This window comes from Triturus cristatus, chromosome 7, assembly GCF_964204655.1.
Source record: "Triturus cristatus chromosome 7, aTriCri1.1, whole genome shotgun sequence".
NCBI classification, from domain to species: Eukaryota; Metazoa; Chordata; class Amphibia; order Caudata; family Salamandridae; genus Triturus; species Triturus cristatus.
The window spans coordinates 1357194526-1357220890 of NC_140590.1; the positions used below are offsets into that span (position 1 = coordinate 1357194526).

Genomic DNA, 26365 nt, shown 5'->3' on the forward strand with positions numbered 1-26365 from the left:
CGTGTAAACTTGAATCTCTTTTGTCCAAGTAATGTTTGGTAGCTCTCATGCCGTCCTGATGTCGTATACTAGTATACAAACTCTGTACATCTAGTGTAACAAACAAGTAATCCTCTTGCCATTTAAAATCAAAAATCTTGGTAAGAAAATCGCCAGTATCTTTGATATAAGCTGGTAAAGTACGTACAAAAGGCTGCAGAAAAAAGTCTATGAACTTGCTGGTATTTTCATATATATATAGGCCTTTGTCTAAACAAGTAAAAGGGCATTGCGGGTATTCCAAGGACAAGATTCTAAGTTTTTACTAGTGACCTACAAGAATATCAACTCCAAAATATCGACTAGTAGTATATTATCAAGGTAAATATATGTAGATAAGTATAGATTTATCACTCTTCACTCCACACCTATTCATCATGATTTCATATTTACTGTCAAGATAAGCAGCTTTGGCCGATATATTTAAACTCAATATTCTGACACATTGGTATAAATATATAACATTAATTCGATATGGGCCCAACCATCCATCCATATGTCACTGCAGTTCCTGTCCGGTGTGAAACTGAATTGCCTCACATAAAAGTCCCAAGTTTGGACACATATGGCTCCTACAATGATGCATGGGAGTTGGGTATTGGCATTTTAAGTAAAGAGGCTGAACCTCTCTGAAGGGATCATTGAGAGCTGGTGGGCCAGTTGACCCCATTCTATGTCATTAAATGTTCTTCCATCAGCACTTGAATTTCTTATGTTCTTCTGTTGTATGCATTTGGAGGATTAGCACCCTAATAACCACGCCATATTTCATTAGAAATAATCTCTAATTGATATGGTTTTACCTATTGGCATTTTCTCAGGATCTGAAAAGTAATGTGTGAGCATGTTAATATCCATCTTTGACTTACGAGTACTTTCTGTTTGCCCAGACACTGGATGAGACATTAACCCCCATGTGGGATGAGCTTCTTATGTTTGACCAGCTTGTGATCGATGGGAATAAAGAAGACCTGGCAAATGACCCTCCCGTCATCGTCATCAATATCTTTGATTATGACAAATTTGTAAGTATGAAATTCTGTTTGTAAACCTCTGCCGTTTGTCTAGCATTAAGGTTTCATCTCAATCTGATTTGTTGCTTATATAGCAACCTGGCCGTCAGGCTGGCAGAGTTCCTTCCAGGTGAAGGATGGATGAAACAGGGAGCCATCAGATGTATTTTCTGAATATTTGTGGAAATTAATCCATTTTCATTTTTTTTCTGGGTGAAGACTGGGATTCAATCAATGGTTACATTTCAGTGCTCTTTGTAGTTATGGTACTTGCGATTTGGTAAAGGAACTTCTGAGTACAACAATTCTATCTGAGAGCATTTGGGAGTATCTTGGTCAAAGTATTTCCAGACACTGGTATGTCGTGCCACCCTTCCCACCCTTCCTACAAACGTATTGGATGACCTAGTTAGGCATGACACAGAACAATGGTTTGCAAAACAATAGGTAAAGTTTTTGAAACTGGGAACAAGAGTTGCCACTTACCACCATATTCCTACCAAATACTCTAGCTCTGTCCATTGTTTCTGGTCAAATGGTCAAATGTGGCACACAGCCTATTGTTCTCTTCTAAACATTCTATACAGACTTCTTGGAGATGTACCCCTGTGCCCCCACTCCTACCCAAACAATGCTGCAGATGAATGGATTAGAAAAATGCCATTTGTTTGCAAACCCCTTATATGAAGATGAGCCGTACATGATGCAGCAGTGTTTGGTTGTGGCTGGTCTAGCTGCAGGACTTGCAACAATGTTTTACTGGAAGCTTTAGAACTTCCTTCATGTGTGGCCTTCCATATTTAGATCCAAGGTTCGATGAATCAGGAATGTGTTGCTGGAAAACAGAAGACCACATTTGAAGTTTCCTAAGTTTCATAGTCCCCTAACAAAGACTGTTGTTCTTGCTAGATATTGAAGGTTATTTAGTTTGTGGTTGTAGAGCATGTGTTAAAAACAGGTGATTACCCCGTCCGCTCTAATTAAAGTATATATAAGTGTATATCATGAGGAAGGCTGAGATATCTGGGTTAGTATTTCCTCTAGAGTGAGGGAGAAAGTGGCTGTGGAGTCCTCAGCTCTGGCAGCAGTGTGTCAGCCAGTAAGACATCGACTAAGAGGGCTCCCTAGCAATCTCTTTCTGTATCCTTATCATGATGCTTGATGAATTCACTCCCAACTAGTTTTGGTAACTCCTTCATTGTGTGGCATCTTTTCAACTTGTGTGTTGGAGTGTTGCCAGGATCCTATGAGTCGTCTCTGCCTGCTGAGGCCTTCTGCTCTTCAGCATCTACTGCACGTCGGAAAACCTCGGTTTATTGTATGGCAGCCCTTTTAGAGCTTCCTTCTCCCTCTAGCATTTCCACAGTTCTTTAGGCACCCTCTTGGGCTTCTGGATCCAGTGGCATTGCTTGAAATGGGCAGACATTTTGATTAGGAGAATAGGGGTACTCTCTTATGTTTTTTTTGGGCAAGATCATTTATGTAGAAGTGAGAAAGAGCATCTTGCACTACCTCCGAAGCCGCATGATTCTTCTACACACCCACATTTAGCAGGAGATTCATTGTTAGCTGCTGGCACTCTAGTTTTTTTATACTCTTATGATGGATTGAGTGGATTGTCTTGAATTATTTTTAAATGAAATAGGCGCAAAATAAAAATGAGCCTCCACTATTGGTAAATGACAGGAACCTTATACTTGTTTAAAAATGAGTGAAATGTGTGATATAAATATGAAGTTTAGAGTATCTTTCAGTTTGCTTAGGAAGTGTAGAGATAGACAGTTTTACTGGACGGATTTGACCCCTTGTACACAAGCTCATATAGTTGGTTAGAATCCAGCAGCACAATGTGGGGCGATGATACGTGTTTTTCCTGGAGTCATGCCTTGAGTGGAAGGAAGTTAAAATCAAAAAAGTAGTTTTGCAATATAAAAATTAGGCTACCATTTTATTGAATATCTTTAGGTCACATTGTTTCTTTTTGTATTGTATGTTTTGTTTTTCTAGAAGGTGATTAAAAGGATCTCCACTGAATTTGCCATTTCAGGGGCCTCCTGAGTTCCTCGGCCGCGCGTTTGCCACACCGATCGTTAAGCTGGTGACAGACCCCTACCAGCAGCCCACTCTTCAGTTTTTCGACATCCTGAAAAGTAATACAGCTGCTGGAAAGCTGCTTGCGACCTTCGAACTGATAGAACTGGATTACAGCGGATTCCTAGAGGTAATTTGTACCACCAACGAGCACTCTGGAAGAGATTAGCTAGCAAAGGGAGTACTTGTCTGCAGACAGAATGGCCTATTGCATGCTGACTGCCTACTTTGCTATAAAGCTCTGTTTCTCCCCTGTGTAAAAATCAGACGTGCTCGCTAATTTGCCACACCAAAGAAGAAGCCAGATTGTAAGGCAGATGAGGAAATATCCCTCCTTTTAAGTGTCTAAGAAAGCAATAAATACCACGTCTTTACCTGTACCCAACCCCTCAACCTCCTTGGGAGATTTTTTACTAGTGGAGATCCTGAGAAGAAGAAACTCACTTATTTATGATGATGCGGCAAACACAGTTTAAATGAGCATGGTGTCCTGTCAGAATGCCTTCCCTCTAGACTCCTCATCCCAATTTGTTAATTTTGCAGGATGGTAAGCAGCCGCAGCAGGTAAGAGTGGTGGGGCGGTTGGGCCGGGTGGGGTATTTGGAGAGACGACCACGAGGGAATATTAATTATTTATTTATTGAATTTTTTCTTGTGGTCGTCTCTCGAAATCCCCCCCCCCCCCACCGCTCTACCTCTCTTACCTGTAGCGGCCGCTGCTGCTGGCAATGTGTAATTTTGTCCGGGATACAATGTTTCCCACCTGCCCATTCCTCATTCCTCTTTGCTCTGTGGATCAGACATAATAAATAGCTCTTGGTAAGATGTGTATTACAGGTATACTACTGTTTCTTTTACATCAAGATGATGATTTTTCTTGTTAGAGTAAGGGGAAAGGGAGGAATCTTAAGGACACATAAGCGAGGATGGTACTTATCACCATATCCATATTTCTGACAGCAGCCATTTACAAACTACACTAGCTAGAAATCTTAAATTAGCCAATAGTTCCAAAAACAACCAATCTCATCCTGGGAATGCCTATAATCCCTGCAGTCCCTCTTGAGGCATCTTTTTCTTTGTGATGTTGATGAGGGTTTCCATTTGGTGCTTAACCTAATTCGCCTTTGCTCAGTTTTGCAATAGCTTCCTTTCGTCTTGGATTTTGAGAAAAAACAGAATCTTTTACTTACTTCATAGTGGTAGGTTTTTGTCTTAAACATTTTACACATGACAAACAATGTTAGTTTCATATCTCATTTTATTACTTAACCTTGGTGGATCATCCTTGTCACATATTCTTAAGAGAATCCTGAATTTTTGTTCACTCTAGGTAAAATAATCAATATTCTATGACAGGAACCTGAGACAAAGATTACACTTGTACAAAGCTTTTTGCAACAAATAAAGTTTTGTCCTCAACTGATCTAAAATATATATATTTTTAACAGAGATAGGGCACACTAATGGGTGACTTTCATAATATATTCCAGTTTTGTGCCTAGAATCCATGTTTTGGATGTGATGTACATCTGACTTAGTGAGCTCAGAAAGTCTTTATGTCAATACCCACCTGCTGAATCACCGATCTTGTCCCACCTAGTTAACGTCAAAGAAGAGAAAGGAACACATTATTTCCTCACCACGTTCCTCAGTCGCAGAAGAGAGGTGTTGACATCTTTAGTGCTGTAAATAGAATTTACAATGCAGTAGATGTCACACAATTTGGGCTAATGTGGAGCATCCATTTAAAACAGTAGTGTAGTATTTGTTGTGGAATTGATCATGACCCCTCCTGATATGGAAAGTCACGCCAACAGTCTCCAGTGCAGTCAAATTAATTTGACCTAAATGTGGAGGAACAAAGTCGAGGAATGAGAACCCTCTGAAGCATACCTCTTTATGATTCAAGGAATCCTACCCATTAAGACTCTTGCTCCAGTCACTTGTATCCTTGAAATGTAGCCATTGTTAACATGTAACCACACTGTGTCACCTGGAAGTATTATTTTCTGTTCATGATGTGCTCGTTCAGCAGAAACACCAAGCGTCATTGGCCAGTTCTGTCTGCATCCATGAGCAAGTGCCCTCTCAGTGGTCTTGTACTTAACCACTGATACATTTTGTGTGTTTGTGTGTCTGTGTGTGTGATTGTCTAAGGTCTATCGGAGACCACAAACCACCTGTAGTGACCCACCAACCTCTGCATTTAGCACCCCAGTTCTGTCGGTTGATTTTGTGGCAATCACTAGTTTCACAGGAGAAAGGAATATTTCTCTTCCAATCCAAGGTACCATGTGATCTAACCACACAGAGGATCCACACCCGCCTCTCTCAACAGCAAAATCTTTTTTCAGTAAATGGAACCGGGCCCGATGTGAAGGATCTTAAACCTTTTTAAGTCAATACTGCAAATGTCTTGGGAAGATAGCCTAAACTGAAGTAGCCTTCAGGCCCACTAGTCTGGACAGCTCCCTCAGAAAGAAGGAGTCCATTGCCAATATCTTCCTGATCTGATCCTTTATGTCTCGTATTTTTTGCAAGGGAAGACTAAACATAGCCTTCTCTGAAACTACCACATGTTCTAACAATGCCCTCTTCTTTTTATTTCTAACTCCCAATTTACTTGTTTATCACAAATCATACGTCCTGCAAAAGACTCACAGCATTCTTAACTTGCAACTTCAGTTTGTCTTTGTCTTCAGATATGAAGATCATGTTGTCTCAATGTGTTATCATTCTGATCCCTCTCAAATGCACAACAATTGTCTCTCTCAGTTTCTTTAGATTCATGGTCCAAAGTAGAGCATAAAGGCATGCCTTATAAACTGTCATAGGTATCATTCCATAGGAACTGCTGGGACCTTCAGATCTGGACGCATCAAGAAAACCTTCCCTCTTGACAAACACCTGCCCCGCCGCCTTGAACTGCCTTCCAACCCCCAGCTGTTGAATTATATTAGGCTCATAATGGGCCTGACCTTTTCTCTGCTGTGTGCTTGAAAATGATGCTCACAAAACCCCTGGGATGAATATCCCTTTCTGTATGGCAAGCTTCTGCTTCATTGTGTATGATTCCACCTCCATCATCTGCCTTTGTTGAGAAAAGTGTAATAGTAGGTATAATCTAACCTGTACTTTTCTGCCTTTAACACCCAGTGTCACCTTATAGAGCTGCCCACATGTTTGTGAACTTTCCCAGACTGCCCTACTTTTGGCTGAAAGGAAAGGAAAATGCTCACCTGCAAAACCTCTAGGATTCCAAGGTCACCTGAATGACCTTCCTCTTGTTACTCATCCACTGGAGAAGAGTATATTCTTCTAGTAGCCTTGGAACTATCTCTTCTGGTTTCTCGGAAAGCTTTGATCAACACCTCTGTGAGATGATTGTCCCCTGATTTAACTGGCACAGACGGTGGCGGCTGGCAACTCTGAGAGAGGTGAGGCGGGCAAATGGGTGGGCAGTGGGAGAATTCAAAAGCGCTAGATGCAAGGTGCCTAGTACATAAAATAAAAATTAACTTACCTTGCTTGCTGCAGCCTCACGAGGACACGGTCTTCTTCTGGTCTCCTCGAGGCTCCAGTCAACTCCCTTAAACAATCCTGGCACTGCTCTCATGGTGTTAACCAGTTAAATAAAATGGTAATAAATAAACTTTATTACCATTTTATTTTTGATCTCTGGGGGCAATTTAGTTAGTGGGGTGACACTCTTCTGCCTTAACGGAGGAGCTACCCCCCTGGGCACAGGCCAAAACACAACTTTAGAAATGTTTTCTGCTTGACGCTTGTGCTTTATCTAATGATCGCCAAACAAGAGACATAATTCTGCCAACTTTTAAATTGAACTTTATAGAATGGATTGTCGTCTCTCTGCTGAGACATTCTTACATTGAAATTGGTTATTTTATTCAGATATTGCTCTGCCTTTTTGCAAGTAGGCTGCTGTCAGAAGTACTTAATGGACACAGAGAAAACAATTAGTAAACTTATGTAGGTAGTTCTGAACGTGAACAGAGCAGCACTTAACAGGAACACTAAGTAAACCATACATTAGTTCCTTATGCACATTCCAGGTTCAATATAACAAATGTTGGTCACTGGCAGGTGGTCTTATAGGAGCATTTAGATTAACTCAGCCACTCAGAAACCTTGTGATGTGGCTACCAACTACTGTTTTCTGTTGTAGGTTTTTCTGTGACGTGTTGTTGGCAAGTAAAGTTAAGAACAATCCGATAACCAGCAATAAGCCATATCTGTGCTGTGTTGGATGCATGAGGGGAATAGCCTGTCTAAAGTGTTATGTTCTGGGTTTATGCGTGGCATGTCCTGTTGGCAAGTACTGTTGGGAGCAACACAATAGACACCTATAGGATATATCTTTGCCTTCATGTGAAATGCTGTGTCTAATGTGTTGCTTTTGAATGTCGTTCTGTTTACTGAAAACAATGCAACCTTTGCAAGTTAAAATATCAAGTGATGTATTTGATTCAAAACACTGAACATAATTAAGAAAAAATATTTTAATATGTTACTAGTGTAAACAAATAGTCTGCTGAAGTAATATATTATTTTTTTTATATTTTTTTATTTTTTTATTTGAGATCCACATTAAAAAGAATACAAAAGTAAATATGAGCCATATGCCAACACATAAGACCGAGCCAAAGGTGCCGGTTAATGTCTGGTTCACGGGGGTGGGATGACTCGGCATATCGCCTGAAAATATATTCGTTGGGGATAGACGGCCTGCTTGATCTCCTATATAGAGTATGCCTACCGAGTACCCTGCCATCTCCCACAAGGGTGTCACACAGTTGCTGGAGGGCGGCACTTCGCCTTACTAGGTGGAGCCCCCGCCAGACCGGGATGACCCCCTTATGGTGAGGTAACTGGCTTGGTCCCCTCTCGACCTTAAAGGGGTTCCAGTCGTGGGATCGCCTCGGGATCTCGTACCTGGGAGCCGTTTAGGTGGACAGTCAAAATATCGATTTTTAAATATCAAAGCACAGTTATATCGAGTTTTAAATATAGTAGGGACAAAATATTGAAGTCAAGAATATCTAAACCAGAATATCGAAGTTAAGGTAAGAAATATAGATGTTGCAAATATCGAAGTTAATAATATCGATTGTTAAATTATCAATGTTAATAATATCGATATTTATATGAGTGTTTTGCATTTTAGTATGTATTTAATATGTATGTGTTCTATATTTTTTGTTAAGTATTGTACTGTTTTTTTAAATATATGTATACACTTTTTAGAAATTAGTAATTTTTTTTAAAAGTAAATTTTGCTTTTTAGTACTGTAGCGAGTTGTGGGTTTATAGGGGAATAGGGTGGGAAGTAATTTAATTATAGTAAATTAAATAATAATTTTTAAAAATTATTAATTTATATTAATTAAATGTTGTGTTTTATTTCTGGAGCGGGTTGTGGGTTTATAGGGGAATAGGGTGGGAAGTAATTTAATTTTAATTAAGTAATTTTTAATTAGTTATTAATAATTAATTTATTGTAAAATAATTATTAATTGGGAATTAATCATTATTAATTGATAATTATTTTATTTGCATTCATTTATTATTGGAGTGGGTTGTGTGTTTTCAGGGGAATAGGGTGGTAAGTAAACTATTTGTAATTAAGTAATTAAGAAAAACGGAGTATTGATAAATAGTATTTTTGGTAATTAATTAATTTGTTAATTTTTATTAAATATTAATTGGTATCGATATTTTTGTTAATTATTAATTGGTTATTAATTTTTATCAAATATTATTTATGTGTATTGATCATTAATGTTTTATTTAATTAATTATTAATTGGTTATTACTTTTTAGTAAATATTATTTATTGGTATTTATATATTTTGTTAATTAATTAGTAATTTGTTATTAAATATGTATTGGTGTTGATAATTAATTGTTTTGTAAATTAATTAATAACTGGTTACTCATTTTTATTACATATTATTTGTTATTGATAATTTTTTTTTTATTGAATTATTAATTGCAAATTAATTTTTATTTATTGATTAATTGAAAATTCATTTAATTGTGTGAAATTGTATATGGAGTTGTATATGGAGTGTGTTGTGTGTTTATTGGGGAATAGGGAGGGAAGTATTTAATATTATTAAAGTAATTATTATTTTTGATATATTTGTAGGCTTTATTTTTTCAAAATTTATTAATAAATCATTATTTAATTACAATATTTATTTCATTTATAAGTATGTTATTTTTAACATCTATGTTGTCCAACGCTTTCCCTACTGTTGCACTCACTGGAGTGGGAATAGTAATTTTTACCCCTATGCTATCCAGCGCTTTCCCTACTGTTGCACTCTCTGGAGTGGGAATAGTAATTTTTACCCCTACGCTATCTGACGCTTTCCCTACTGATGCACTCTCTAGAGTGGGAATAGTAATTTTTACCCCTACTCGATCCAACGCTTTACCTATTGTTGCACTCACTGGAGTGGGAATAGTCATTTTTACCCCTACGCTATCCAGCGCTTTCCCTACTGTTGCACTCTCTGGAGTGGGAATAGTAATTTTTACCCCAACGCTATCCAACGCTTTCCCTAATTTTGCACTATGTGGAGTGAGTAAATATATTCATTCATATGTATATGTTTAATTTATTTTAACATTATGGGTCCGATTCCGATCCGTGTCGGATCCGGAGTATTTTCTGACCGAGCCGGACCCCTACAGTGCGACCGAGCGAGTACGATGCGCACGTATGCTGTCGGACTCGGTTCGGTCGGACTCCCATAGAAGTTAAAGGGAGCCGGTCGTACGACGCGTACATGGGCTCCCATTGACTGAATGGGTACGTCTCGAACAAGTGCACCTCCTACAGTGGGTACGCGTCGGTGCCATCCACACCGTACATGCCTGTGTTGGGGAGACCCATAGGTCTCCCCCTGTGTCCGAGTCGTAGGGCTGCGGGTGTTAGGGGGTTCGACGCGGACCCCCGAAGTCCGACTCCGGGAGCTTTGTTGATGTAGCTCGCATCGTACTTGCTCGCTCGTACAGCTGTACGAGTCGACCGGAAAACACACCTACGGCTCGTAGTTTTTCCGGCCTGATCGCGTTCGGTGCCCTTCCGACCCGGATCGGAATCGGCCCCTTAATGTATTAGTTATTATTTTTAAATATCTTTTAATATTTTTAACTATTTTTCTTTTAATCATATGTATTATTTGCTTAATTTTACATTATTATTAAAACATTTAAAAAACGATATTTTTAACGTCGATATTTTTTGACAACTATATTTTTTTCTCGATATTTGTAGATTGGACTTCGATATTTTTGACTTCTATATTTCTGTGTCAATATTTTTGCAGGTCGATTTTCTGTCTGTCGATATTCTGTCACACATTCAGCCGTTTACAGGGGGAGATTATTACGTCATTTCAGTAGTTGAAGGCCAAGTACTCTCTGTCCGCCTCACAGTTCTGTGTATAGAATCGCATTCTACGCCAATTGGCCCCTCTCAACACTGTGAAATTTAATTTATTAATGTTTCCCCACGTTTCCCTTGTGAATGTAAGCCATTCATATTGCCACCACTTACTAATAGCCTTTTGGCACGTATCTGACCCTTACATGATGCAAGTAATGCTTTCCATTTGCCTGGTCGTTTTAAATCTGGGGCCTCAATCAAGCTTGTAACCAGATTTTGACTGCCACAAATCTGACTAATGTCCAAAGTCTTGAGCTTAGAGGCCAGAACTCTATAAGAGCCCAAAGCCAAGAATTAACCATGACCAGTTCTTTCATTTCTGACCAATCCTTACACCTATCCCCATCATGAAATCGGCCACTTTGTGAAAACCCATCACCCCCCATTTGGAGACTGTCCTTAAGTCCGTCCTATCCCCGGAGTCCCAATTCAGTTCCAACTGGGGTGTAGCAACATTAATATAGGGATTTGCATTGTACCTGTAGAGATCCCTACGTTTTTGAAGAACCACTGAAAGATCTTATATCGCACTTTTTGGGTGATTTTGTCAGTTTTAGAACATCCCTGAAAATATTTTCCTTTAAAATCAAACACATTAGGTCGTTCGTAAAAAATTGAATGTGTAGGGCATCTGTGCACCCCAGGGCATGGCTCACCCTCCACGCTTGTAGTGGGGACAGGTCCCCCGTGCAGGCACCGGGTGTGTTCAGAGTGGTCCCCGAGCCCCCGGGGACCGAATCAATTAGATGGTGCAGGCGATAATGGGAGATGCTGCTCTTGACACGGCAGCTTCCTCGGAGAAGGGAGCCCCACTTATGGGGAATTCCAGCCAGCCAGCAAAGGGGTCCCCAGGTAGGGAGACGGAGCCCTTGTTCAGCACTTTTCCCCTCAGGCACCGTACGTTGCGGTCCCCTCACTTCAAGTCAAACCCAAGCTTCTCTGGAAAATCAGGCACAAGAAGCAGTGCTTCACCCCACGTGGCTTTGTGCCCTCCTCCTCAGCGCCAACTTGGGGACAAAATAACATGCAAAAGAAAGAACTCAACCATGAGCTCTTCTTTCTCCTTTTAAGTGCCCGTGCTTGGTCTCATGGAAAACAGCAGCACTCGACACATGCTGTTTAAGAAGGCTTCAAGGCGGCAAAAGTGTCCCAGGCCCAAAGGGATCCTGGAAGACTAATGCACCCACCACTCGCTGCCAAAGGAACCAGATGAAACAAACAATGAAGTGCTCACCACACACTCATTTTTGGCACCAGCTGAAACAAAAGGAGAGAATCTCACGGCTTCCAAATGAACAAGGGTGGGGGAAGCAGCCAACGAGTCCCTGGAGAACAACTGGGGGCACTAATGCAGAGAGGCAGGCAGCAGGCAAGCGCATAAGGCAAACAAGAGCAAAGTGACAGTCCCTCCTGGAGCCCAACGATCAGTGGGCAGCAAATCAGCACAACAAAGCAAGTAGTCCAAATGGTGGTTCCTCCTGGCAGCACAGTAGTTATCTGGTGCAGTATGTAGATCTAGAAGCGTCTGGTTACAAGTCCCACATGGTGCCCAAAATTACAGGGTCAGAGCCCCTGTACTTATACTCCAAAACGTCTTTGTTCAACAAGTGACTTTTAAAAATAACCTTTGAAGAGCACAACACCCCCTTTCAATCCCAGTCGTCCTGGTTCTAGACATCAGTAGGGGGTAAATCAGCCCTTTGTGTGAGGGCAGGACACAGCCTATACAAATGTAAGTGCGCTACGCCTCCCTCTCTCCCAGCCCAGGAAGACTATTAGTATGTAGATGTAACCCTGTCACACCCAACCCTTCCTGTGGGGTGGCTATCTGGAAAGTATGCACAAAGTCTAGCTGTCTCCCAGGCCTAGACGTGGATTGGAGTAAGGCTGCAAAGCACATAGAGTTATAAGCACAGAGAAATGTCCACATACCAAATGTGGCATTTCTAAAATAGCAATGTAAAATCCACCTACACCAGTAATCAGGATTTATCACTACCAATCTAAACATAACAAACATGACAATGCTACTCCTTTCAGGTCAGGAATTACCACTTAAACATATATAAGGGGATTCCCAATGCTAGCCTGTGAGAGCAGTAGCCTCACAGTAGTGAGAAACACAATAGGCTTTTTGTCACTACCAGGACATGCCACAAAACAAAGGCCTACATTTTACTTACACAGCACCCTGCCCATAGGGCTTCATAGGGGCCTACCTTGGGGTCACCTATATGTAATAAAAGGGGAGATTCAGACTTGGCAAATAGTTTTAAATGCCATGTCAATGTGGCAATAAACTGCACAGGCAGGCTCTGCAGTGGCAGGCCTGAGACAGTTTTGAAAGGCTATGTCAGTGGATGGCACAAACAGTCCTGCAGCCCACTAGTAGCATTTAATTTACAGGCCCTGGGTATATGGAATACCACTTTAGAAGGGACTTACACTTAAATTAAATATGCCAAACAGTTGTAAACAAATCATACCAAGTTTCGGGGAAAGAGCCCATGCACTTTAGCACTGGTTAGCAGTGGGGAAGTGCCCATAGTCCTAACACCAAGAAAAAGAGGCTAAGAAAAAAAAGAAGGATGAAGGGAAATAGTTTGGGGATAACCCTGCAAAAAGGGCCAGGTCCAACAGCGGGTATATTAAACTTCTCCTTAATACCATAAATGGTCTCCCACACCTCAAGGTCGAAGGTCTTCTTCGCATCTAACAGAAAAACTGCAGCGGGGATATTGTAATGGTGAGATAATCCAACACCTCCGCTACATAATGCATATTAGACCATAGCTGACGCCCAGCAATAAAAACGTTCTGGTCCGGATGTATTCATTTCACGACTATCCTGTTGAATCTGTTTGCAAACAGTTTCATGATAATCTTGTAGTCTGAATTGAATAATGTTATTGGGCAACATGAGCTTGGATCTTCCCCATCCTTACATTTTTAAAAAAAAGTTGACCACATTCCCTAAATTAAAAGAAGAAGTTACAGGGTCTTTCTCAAACATTGAATTATCAATCAACAACAAACACTCTAGTAGAACATCCAAGAATGTCTTGTAAAATTCTAATGGGAAACCATCGTGCCACAGACTTTCCAATTTGGTAAACTACTAACTACCTTAACTATCTCTTCTTTCAAGCAGGGGTGGGCCATATTTTGCATGTCTTCTTCTGAAAGCGCCGGGGATATCGAGCCCCTCCGAAAATGCCTCCAACACTCCCTTGTCAATCACTTGCTTGTGGCTGTAGATTCACTTATAGTGCTCAAGCAAAATTTCACTCAGCTTATCCTGTTCCTTACAAAGTAACATATGTTGCACTATAAATATATATATATATATATATATATATATATATATATATATATATATATATATATATATATATATATATATATATATATATATATATATATATATATATTATCTACTGGCGGTCGCCAGTAGATAGTTATAGTTAGGACCCTGTTTCCATAGGAAATCCGCAACATTCTATTTTGAATAACTTTGGCGCCGGTCGACGAATCCTCGCGAAATTTTCAAAATAGGTGGGGCGTTGAGCTCCGCTCCTACCCTGAAAGTCTCGGGGGGATTCGTCAAGCGGGGGCTGAGATATAAGGGGGGTCCCAAAACGCGTTTTTCCCATGCATTTTTCCATAGGACCTTTAGACAGAGCTACAGCCTGAACGGCTGAACAGAATTTAATGAAATTTGGCAGAGAGGTAGTCCTCAGGTCAAGGAAGTGCCTTTTGTAGGTTTGGTGTAAATCTGTTCAGTAGATTCTGAGAAAATAGCCTTTAAATCAATATATATATCTGAGCCAGCTTACGGTGCGCTTACGGTGCGCTTACCGTACGCGTACGGTGACGTGCGCGAGCGCGATTCTGATTGGCCGTTAGATCTTAGTAAACATTCGAATCGGTCGAAACCAGGAAGCGGCGGCCGCCATTTTCTCTCTCGCACTCTGACAGGGGGTTGAAAAACAAAGTGCAAAAACATGTAAAGGGGCTGTTTAGACAGCTCCCAAGCACCTAGCCATGTCGAGGGAGTCCCCAACGATCCCCCAAGTGAAAAAAGGCAATTTTAATTTTTTCAAAAATTTCGCCGATTACGCTTACCGTACGCGTACGGTAATAAGTAATAAAAAATAAAAAAATATATCCACATTCTCCCCACCCCGTGTGCAAATGGTGCCCGGAGTGCACCATTTGTGCATGGCTTATCAGAGCAAAACAAAACATATATTTTACCTGTCACAACGATGCTCATCATATGTCCTCCATGTGCGCACGGTGCGCGAAGCGCATCGTGCGTGCATGGCCCATCTAGCGTAACGTGGGCACGCGGGCACGCGTAACGTAGCGTAGCGTAAAGTGGGCACGTGGGCATGCGGTGGGCACCGTGCGCGCACGGAACGAACTGCGTTAAGTGGGCGCGCACGCCACAAATGGCGTAAAGTAACTTAGCATTTAAAAAAACGTACAAATTCACTGAAAAAACCATAGGTTTCACACACGTTATAGTTAGGAATTAGCATTTAAAAAACCTTGCAAATTCACTGAAAAAACCATAGGTTTCACACATGTTATAGTTAGCTGGACATTTTACTGATAAAAAACCAATGAAATTCCCCCATTATAGTTACTGTAGGCAACTATAACTCACGCGACCGTAATCCTCTGCTGATGACATATGTGTCTTTATGAAAAAAAAATATTTGTAATATATGTATAGCTAAAATTTAATGGAAGAAGACATGGGCAAATAAGTGTCTAAATACAGTATTAGCATCAGCAGAGGATTGCGGTCGCGTGAGTTATAGTTGCCTACAGTAACTATAACGGGGGAATTTCATTGGTTTTTTATCAGTAAAATGTCCAGCTAACTATAACATGTGTGAAACCTATGGTTTTTTCAGTGAATTTGCAAGGTTTTTTAAATGCTAATTCCTAACTATAACGTGTGTGAAACCTATGGTTTTTTCAGTGAATATATATATATATATATATATATATATATAGAGAGAGCCACATCCTTGGAAATCGCCGGGACACTTTCATCTCGGTGCAATCACAGGGTCCAAGACTCCCTGTTACCTTAATGTCGTTCCACAGCGCACCATCGCACTCCATGCACTCCTTCCAAAAAGGCACAAATCCGCGGTTCAAGTTTCAAAGTGATTTATTCAGCATCAACAGCCAAATTACCCAACGCGTTTCGGCGTGAACCGCCTTGGTCACGGGTAAATTCCGCCATATCGACTCTCGGTTTTTAAACATTTCAGTCGTGAATATGACGAAACAATAAACAAAACAGAGGAAGGACATATGCTGATTCAATACATACATCGTAATGTTATTGCCAATGCGTCGGCCATTTTGGAGTGGTAAATGTAATGTTCTTACATATATATACATTCTCGAAATTTCATATATTATTAATTTATATACGATTTTACAGTATGGCTGTTCGTCCATAACAAAAGTATCAACAAACATTGAATTCATGATTATTGAGTATCCGAGTATATATACACTTCGTATAGCGTAGTATCAGCAAAGACTACCAGACAAGTGATAATAACATGAGCATACATACAACGCATTTCGTTAGCGCTGAATTGCAAAGTTTTCACTTTCTATAGAGCCCGTAAACATTTTATTCATCCACGGTTTCTCATCGTGTTATATTGTCAAGTACAACTTTATTGACATGAACGATCCGCTCATCGCTAACAAAGGCGGCACAACTTCTCAGGTGTAAATGACCTCCAATGTGCTAAGAGTTCTTATATTGTCAAGTACAACTTTATTGACATGAACGAGCCGCTCATCGCTTACAAAGGCGGCACAACTTCTCAGGTGTAAATGACCTCCAATGTGCTAAGAGTTCTAGTATGCATGCAGATAACTTTCTATTATCAATTCAGCCCCAGTGGGCATTAGTGAAGAAAATTCAAATTTGCATTTTCAAACTATGATGCCTACTATGATATTAACCCTAGTGGGTAATTGTGTCTTTTGCAGAGTACATAATCCACATATAACTTTCTAATTTTTCATATATGTTTGTATTCTCTTTACATAATGCTGTGTGTTTAATATCATATTGCATGTAATACTACTTGCAAAAAATGTAAGCAAAGGCATGTGATCATCTTCATATAATAGCTTAACTAAGGTGAAATAAACTTCATCAGAAATTACTAAATCTGGTATTAGTCAATATCTTCAACTCAGATACCCTTCATTTGTGAACACCATCTGAAAAAATGAACAGAACATGATTCAATGACACTAGATATTGTCCTTCTCATTTAAAAATAGACATACTTTATATGACTATTAACTGTTAAAACCATGAATTACAGCAGGAGACCTTAGAGCTAATTAAAATTTGCACAGAATGTTAACAAAATCAAATATATAACAGACCATGATTATCCTGATTAAGGAAAGCCAACAAGTTAATCTCCAAGAAACCACGACATCTCTTCCTCGGAGTTCAGACCATCTGGAATCTTAGTATTAAGTTCTAGAATATAGTGAGATTCTAGTCGCCTCAGCTTGCGAATTCTGTCCCCTCCCCTCATTGTTACAGGTATACGGTCTATCACAAAAAATTTCAATAGATTTCGGTTGCTGTTGTGAAATTCCTCGTAGTGCCGTGCTATTGGGGAAAGTTTATCCTTATTCTGGATCGCCCTCATGTGCTCAAGGATACGTTTTTTTGCAGCAAGCATAGTGCTGCCTACGTATCTCTTGGCACATGGGCAGGTTAAAACATAAACACAATGGTCAGATACACACGTAAGATGTTTTTCAATGTATCTATCTTGGTCTAAGATAGGATAATAGACTTTTTTCACATTAGAGCTGTATTTACAGGCTTTGCATGACATGCAAGTAAAGAAGCCCTGAACTCCTTTGGATCCTGGTTTCGTTTGGCTGATCTCATTGCTACATATTTTGTCACGTAAAGAATCTGACTTCCTATATGTCACATTGGGCTTGTCCTTCACGACTCCCTCAAGAGTAGGTTCAGTTTTGAGGATGCCCCAATGTTTTTTAAGACACTTTCTTACGTAGTAAGAACCCAAGTTGTAGGTAGTTATGTATCTAATGACTTCATTTTCATTTTTACCCTCATCTAGGTTGCTTTTAGGTGCCAACAAGTCCTCTTGTTTGAGATTAGCGACTTTCTGGCGGGCTTGTGTTATTATGTTGGGTTTGTACCCCCTGTCCAGGAATCTTTCATTCATGATTGTGCATTCCTGTTCAAAATCATAATTGGTACTACAGTTCCTTCGAGCCCGAAGAAACTCACCATACGGAATGCTATTTATGAGGACTTTGGGATGTCCACTATCAGCATGCAGTAATGTGTTCCCTGATGTCTTTTTACGATACAATTTAGTTGTTAATGTATCGTCCACAATCTGCACATTTAAATCCAAAAATTCAATACAGGATTCGCTGATAGTACCTTCAAATTTTAGGTTGACCTCATTGTTATTGAGACCATTGATGAAGTCCCTGGCAAGTTCTTCACTGCCCTCCCAGATAATGAATAAGTCATCAATATATCGTAACCATGTAATTACATGGTCACGATATAAACTGTTCACCCTGGGCACTTGCTGCTCCCAGTACCCCATAAAAAGATTGGCGTAACTGGGAGCAAAACAAGTACTATTTATATTAAAAAAGCAATATTTTGTATATTTTTGTAGGATATTAGTGTCAACAATATTATTTTCCAATATTTTTCTACTTACCATTATAAGTAACCGTGGGCGTAGTGGGGCTACGTGGAGCATCACTTAGTGTGGCCAAATCTACGCACACTCGCGCACTCCGCGTAGCCCCACTACGCGTCGCCCGCCCGCCCTCATTTTAAAATAACTTACAGTGGTTAAATGCGCATGCGCATTTGCGAGGAAGAAGTTGCCGCTGAAGCAGGAAGAGGGAGCCCCGGGACGCCGCACCTCAGGTAAGACATTTTCTTACTTTTAAACACTTTAAGTTATTTTAAAATGAGGGCAGGCGGGAGGCGGGTGGCAGGCAACTCTGCTCCACCATGGCGTGTGCGTAGCGCTGCCTGCTACGCCTACTTCGTGGACCACGAAGCAGGCAGCACTACGCACACTCCGCGGGCGGAGCGGAGCACTACGCCCACCTCTAATTATAATTATAGGGACACGATATTTTGGTAAACAATATTTTTTGGCAAGATATTTGCATAAATGATATTGTTTACCACAATACTCTGTCAGTGATCCTCTGAAAACTTTACCATCCCTTTCATATGAGAAAAGAGCAGATGAGTCATGTCTTGGGGAGCTGCATCGGTTCAGACTTGTCGTTGCTGGTTTACTGTCACTGATATCAGCCTTTATGCCGTTTGACTTGTGGTGGGTCGGGTGCACTCAAAGTTGTAAATGCATTCAACATGTGGAGGCCAGAGAGCTTCCAGGAAAATGAAGTTAGAGGTGTGATCAGGATATAGCAGAGATCACGTTGCACTCGTCATACAACAAGGCCACCCTCTGTGCAAGAATGGGAAGTTGATAGAAAGGCCTATCATGAGGCCCTGTGTACTAGTGCCTGTAAAATGTCACAGCATAAATGATTTAAATAGTTCAAATGTAGAACGCTTACATATTTTATTAGTGCATGAGCCCTATCTAAAACTATTAAATATATAATGGCTGGTCAAAAGAGAGAACTGAAGCTGGGGAAAAGAGGTGCCGGAGGTCTGGGAGGTGGGGATGACAGAAAAGGTGGTCCACCAATCTGTCAAATGGGAGACATTGGCAGGCATAGCCTGGGGGCAGTTAAAATATTTGATGAGTGCAAATCCCCCGAGCCTTTGCAAGATAACAGTACCCTGGAGGGCTGGTCAGGGCCCGCTAAAACTGAGCTAGACAGTTGTGCTAAATTTGAGTGATTCCTCACTCTACCACTGAGTTGGGGATATGGACCCAAGAGATTGCTTCCCACAACTGAGCAGGTTTTCCAACGCGTGTTAAGATTGTTTAAGCAACCATGCGACATAGAGATTTGGATACAAGACACCAAAGCAGCTTGTATACTCTAGACCTGTTTTCGTTTAAACAAACAACACGCACACTGGAACTAAACGACGTAAGTGATGCTTACAAGAGTCAAGTTAAAAGGTCCTGTAATGCATGTGAAGCATCTTTTAAATACTGCAACACCAGACCAATACAAGCAGCAGACATTTTGTGACTGAGTCACTTAACATTTCCAGAAACATTAGTTGTACTGGGGATAGGCTTCAGATGACTTATACACCTGTGGCTGATCCAAGCAGCCGAACTTTTTGACTTCCAGCCTGGTTCCTTTGTCGAAATATTTATCCTACTCTCCTCAGTAAAATGAAGAGACTCATCATTCTTTCCTGCTCCATGCTGGTTGGTAAATCAATTCCGTGACTGATATCCATCAGTAGTTCCCTCTCTTTTTAATAGTTCCTGTAGTATCCAGCTGGATACGTTCTAGTGTTCCACTGAAGATGTAACCCACACTATTCACCCATCCACCACAGGCGTCACCAGTCAGGTGACCCTGTCAATAAAAGGGGCCCGGGGCCAGTTCCAGTACCATACTGCAATGTGTGTGAGTCATCATTGGTAGCATGTGGGCCCAGGGCCCACAACACCACAGCTCCCTTCAGGAATTAACAGACCTGGCGATCCTAAGGCAAGTCATAATACGGCTCTAATACCAATATTCCGATTGATGGACTTCCAATTTTAAGTACAATTATAGAGAAGCGAGTTACACAAGAATTACAACCCCATGTGGATGCTCGTGATAACTAGAGGATAGCCAATCTAGTTTTAGGGCAAAGCATGGGACACAGACAGTCACAGCCGTGGAGGATGATGTACTTGACACCTGCTGGAAACCATCAGATAGCAAGATTTTAGTCCGCTCACACTGAGGTTCATTTAATGAGGAAATATAGTTGTGTGAATTTAAATGGTGTCACCAGCTTGGATTCCATGACCGTATACACACACATCCACTTCTAATAGTGCCTTCAACGTGTAGGCACTCCCGGCAGTGCTTAATTTGTAAAAAAAAAAAAAAAAAACTTAAGTGCCAGGGCTCTCGGCGGGAGTCCACTGCAGCTTACACCACACATTTCCCTGCTATTCTACCAATGGCAGTACCAGCACAACTACTAACCATCACACTCCTACAAGTGTGACAATTCGGGCTAATTCAGGTCCCCAAAGCTCTAAGAATGGCGTTGTATTAGTCGTTTTTAAGGCATTTTGAATTAATAATTAACTGTTGTTGTGGTCCACTCTAAAGTAGCAAGATACTGCCACCTTGTGGTAGAGTTTCACAAGGGCCACTGTTGATAATTAAGTGCCTGTGCCGAGCGCTGGAAACCACCTGCTCAAATTCAGCAATTGATCAGCACTATCTTTATTCGGTATTTTGCCCTGTTTCTGTTTTTATTTTAATATTCATTCATGTAGGTTAGTCTCTTGCTTTTTGTGCCACATTAACTGTGCTGAGAAATATTCATTTTTTGCTCACAGTGTCTTCTGTTGTTTACAAAAGAGAACGCAGTGAACCACTGTTTTGTAGGCATATAGTTCGCCATGATCCTATTGGCATATCGGGTCTCCCTTGTTTTCCCTTGGCATTAAACGTCAGGGACGTACCACAGGAGCCTACGTGCCCACTGTCGAAAATTACAAGAGGGCCCCAAGGTGTCAACTTCCAGTAGGGCCCCTCAGCATCTTCTTCAAAGGCATAACTGAAAACGTTAGCAGTGACCTTATAGAACAAAACACACCAAAGTTAAATAAAATATTTGTATTTAGAATGCAGCAACCCTGTTTGAGCTGTGTTGCTTTCGCTTTCATGGAGCGTGAGAGTGTAGGAAGAAGCAAAACAGAGGGGACATTTTATGCTTTGGCAATGAAACTTATAAAGCGCTGATACACCATAATGTTTCTGAGCGCTATTTGACCAAAGCGGGCAATATTCTGGGTATACATTGGTTAAAAGGCCTCAAGGAAAAGGTCGGCCTGTATAGAGCATCTCATTTCTAAGGGAATACATTGAGCAAAGGTTATTTAGAAGAGCATTCCAGAGCTTCGCAGCACATACCCAAAAACATTGCCTACCCTGCCACCCTGTGGTGTATTTGGGAATCACCTGAAAACTAGCAGTGGAAGATCTTAAAGAGTTCTCAAAGGTTTGGATATTTCCCCTATATTCAGAATGAACCAGAGAACCTTAGCATATAGGGCCTTCTGAATAATACACAGAGCTTTAAAGCAAATTACCAGCCGTACAGTGATTTTCTGCAACAAATAACAAGGTGATGCAAGGAATGCTTGAATTAATCTGAGTCAATGGTGATTACTGGTGGCCACATTCTAAACCATCGTTTTTTGTTTTTTACCAACCACGTCACTCTAGACAGACACCTGCCATGTGCAAATCAATCATTGTCCTGTTCCACTGGGAACAGTCTAGCCCAAAGTGCCAGGCCAGGTGCCCTCCAGACAGGAACACAAGCAACCGCAGGCCACTTTGGACCTGCAGGGCGTAACACAGGCCCCCGCAGTGCGTGGGGGCCCCCAAGCTCCAGGGGGTCCCCTCAGCACTGCACTTCGGCCGGGGAGCTCCTGATAGAGTCCGGAGGGGGCCCCTCCACGTACCTTGCAGGCGGGCCCCCTCAATTATCGTTACGCTAGGTCTCGCCACTAAGGTACAGGTTTAGTCCTATGAGCATGGGCTCACGTCTGGGTTTACCAGTCCCACTTAGGGCGTCAACTGCAACAAACAACAAGGTGATGGCAGGAATATGTGAAGCAATCTCAGCCGCAGGTGAATGCACGGGTGGCATTCCAGACAATCGCTTTTCGCACCTCCATGCCACTCTAGGCGCAGATCTGTCAGATACTAATCAATCTTGATCCTACTGTATTATGGATAAGGCTCCCAGTTTTCCATTGTTACTGATTTTTTACAGATGAATACAGACAGAAAACAATGTGTTTCGTAACTGTATTTAATTTTAAAAGCGGAAAAATAACGAAAATTGTGCTTCTTGTGGGTGATACTCCATACTGTTTTTCGTGATTTCCAGGACTACAGCTGAACAGACAGACAGTATGGGAAGTTAAAAAACAGGTTGAGATTTCCCTAAATGCAGGCATAGCTTAACATATATTTGTATTATAATGCTGATCTTTACCTGTGGGTGTACTGATTTGCTATATTTGGCTGCCTAATTTACAAAACCGTGACAGGCAGCGAAGTATGAGTGCATGTTTATCAGTTAAATCAGCGTTTGATTTGGTTCCACGAGCAAAAATGTGGGCAGTTTTCGAAGATCAAGGTATGCCACTTGACATCTTGACCTTCTTAATGAAGCTCCACGAGGACAACTTTGCCCAAGTTAGATGGAACCAATCGGGCAGTGTAACGGATAAGTTTCCCATCGCTAGGGGAGTACACCAAGGGTGCGTACTAGCCCCGACCCTTTTCTCATTATACATCAACAGGGTGATCAACTACTTCGAGCAACACCCCACCGACGCTCCCAAGCTGGATGGTAAATTGATCCCCCGATGATGTTTGCAGATGACACTCTATTAATCTCAAAGACACAACAGGGTTTACAAAAACCCATTGATGTATTCGAGGTTTTCTGCAAGGACCATGGGCTTATAGTAAATGTAAGTAAGACCAAGTTCATGGTCCTTCACAAGTCTAAATATATAAGAGGAAATGTGCAAATGAACGTTGTCAAATTAGAACAGACTAAGGTTTTTTTGTACCTGGGTATAACCCTTGCATCAAAGCTAGATTGGAAATCGCACACTGCCCAGCTGGTTACAAAACATGCACAGCTAACTGGAGCATTAATAAAAGAGCTTCACCTCTCACATACCAGGCCAATAATACCAGCACTCAAAATTTACGATGCAAAGATAGGAACAGCAATTCTTTACGGGGCGGAATTGTGGGGATTCAGTAACCTCACCCTGCTGACTAGGGCCCAAAATACGTTTTTACGAGTAATCACAGGTCTTCCTGTATCAACCCCGCTGATCCTCCTTTTCTAGGTGTCCAACGTTTGGAGGATATGGCCCGATACAGACCAGTGGCATACTGGAGAAGACTGTGGGTTACCCCAGATCTCTCACAGTATGCTCGGGCATTTATGGATGTCAGAGGAGCAGATAAGGCGCAAAAAATTCCCTGGATGCGGGAGGTTAAGGTAATTTACTCCGCCATGGGCCTAGCCAGTCTATGGGAAGACCCAACAGCACATACCTTCCCCCCTAGGAGATCTATACTGGAGTATGGTCTCAGTGAAAAGATTTGGTTCATGTATTGGTCCGTCACTAACTGCGGATTTTATGGAACTTAAAGACTCGCCTGTGTTTGAAAGCTATTGGGACTGTATTACTGTTGTGGAGGACAGAAAGAGATACCATCAATTTAGGGTGGGCACACTACCTATTAATTCCTTCGTTGCTAAATGGAGAGAAGGCCTTGACCCTAGTTGTCCTTTCTGTCCCACACAACGGGAAAGTATTGGGCATATTTTATTCATTTGTCCAGAGTATAAAGATCCTAACCGGTCCTGGCTTAAACCTATTTGTTTACAGCTGGGCCTTCGGGCAGACAGTGAGGCTTTGCAGCTTCTTAAAACTAACACCTCCCAACCTGTGATTATTGCTGTTGCAAAATTCCTTCATTGGATGTGGATAATCCGTGCACGTAAATTACGCTTTTTGTGAATATTTTAGATTCCATTTGCATAGCCCCCTTCTATATCATAAGCCTTTTAAACATTTTAAATGTTTTACTTATAATGGGATGTGTACTTATAACTGAAGTGAATAAGCATGTTACACTCCATGATGGATTCAAATTTTTTTATTATATGGGTCGGTTTAGAATTTTGTAACACAGTTCTGGTGTGGTTTTTAAACAATGTTATGAATTCTTTTACATCATATCCCTCCTGAAAGAACCCCTTTTTTTCTTTTAAAACTGTCAAATATTTTAATGATGTCTTTTATGATTGAAAATCGAAATAAAGACTTTGAATTGATTGACTACAGTTAAATAAATGTGGAAATATCCCATTTTATGACTCAATTTATCCGCAAAACACAAAATAAATATGGATAAATACCAATAAGATGGCCCAAAAAAATGTGAATAAATACAGTTGGAGAGGTTACAAAATAAATACCATAAAACTGGGAGCCCTAGTTATGGACAGTCGAGCCTGACGTGTCAACCAGAGCCCCTTCTGATGGGAACACACAAAAAACGTAATCTTTCTACATTAAGTTGTTCAGAACGTATGTTACTTTCTAAATCTTGAATTTGGATAATTTTCATTTTTCTTCAATTATGCAACTATGGATATTGCTTTAATTGTTGCATTTTCTAACTTTGTTTACTGGGACGTTAAATCCTATTGTGTAAGACCAAACATTAGGATCACTCAAGAAGTTTCTAATGACCACAATGTCAGTCCATATATCATCAAGGGTGTAACCTTTATTATGTGTAGGAGGCTGCAGTCCTTGATGAAAATTTAAGGAAGTCAGAAAGTCCTAAAATTCCTTTGTTTTGTATAAATGTGATCGTCAACCCAATAGCTAAAATCACCAATAAGCAACAGTATAGGAATTGAGGTAAGTATAGGATAGTTACTCGATAGAATGTAGAAAAAAGTGCATAGACCGAGGAAAAATAGAGAGACAAAGACAAGTGAGAGTGGAAAAGATGGTCACGTAGACAAGAAAGTAGGGGCAGAGAAGATAGGTCTGCTGGGGAGGAAGAGACGTAGGGTATCATTAGGATGGCGGGCGGACTTTGTCCACCCGCCATCCCGAAGTAAAAAGGTACCGCCCGGCATAAGTTCGGCGGTCCCGTGGGAGTGATTAGGATGCGCCCGCCACACTGGCGGGTGTATTCTGCATTTTTAACATTGCGGCGGGTGGTGCTTTCAGCACCACCCGCCGCAATGCCAAAAATGCATGTTGTGCATTTGCTTGCACAACGTGGCAGGCACCGCGCGGTGCCTGCCATGTTGTGCATGCAAATGCAGTGTGGTACCATAGGTACCCCCCATGTGCACCCCCCACACCCCAAAATTCCTGGGGCCTGCTACGGGCCCCCAATGGCAAGGACCGCATGCCACGGAAAGGCAAATCCCCGCATGTATCGTAATATGGATGGCGGTTTCTAACAGACACCGCCACCATATTAAAACCTTTTCCGCCCGGTCGACTCATCGACCGGGCGGAAAACCGGCGGACGGTCTTTCCGTCCGCTAGTGTCCCCCCCACCATAGTAATATGGCGGTGTGGAAATGGCATGCGGGCCGCCCGACATTCTAATTGACTGCAAAGTCTGTTGACTAGGCAAGACTGATCAGGTGTGTAGGAGAAACAAAAGGGAGATGATCCTGGCATAGAGAACACAGAAATGGGAGAAACCACAGATGATCGGTCACCAAATGGAGAAGAGAGACAGGCCATGAGAGAGAAAGACGGGGATGAGAGGTGAGATGTTAACTGGGGGGAGCGGTTAGAGACAGAACAAGGAATTTGTGGACAGGGCAGAAATCTGACACATGAGACAAGAAAGGAGAGTCACTTGGTGGGAAAAAAGCCAGGGAATGAATGGGGCATAGCTATCATTGGTG

General features: G+C 41.3%; 1 protein-coding gene and 1 long non-coding RNA gene across 2 annotated transcripts in view; one reads left to right on the top strand and one right to left on the bottom strand.

Annotated features, from left to right (window-relative positions):
• LOC146812054 (fer-1-like protein 4) overlaps positions 1 to 26365 on the top strand; it is a 1053957-nt gene that overhangs the window by 660812 nt on the left and 366780 nt on the right. Inside the window, exons 25-26 of the mRNA XM_085619061.1 lie at positions 930 to 1064; positions 3100 to 3273. Coding sequence (XP_085475187.1) covers positions 930 to 1064; positions 3100 to 3273 — 309 coding nt within the window. The remainder of the gene's footprint in view (positions 1 to 929; positions 1065 to 3099; positions 3274 to 26365) is intronic.
• The window catches only part of LOC146812055 (uncharacterized), a 149574-nt gene that overhangs the window by 7540 nt on the left and 115669 nt on the right, over positions 1 to 26365 (bottom strand). The gene's annotated exons all lie outside the window — the stretch shown is intronic.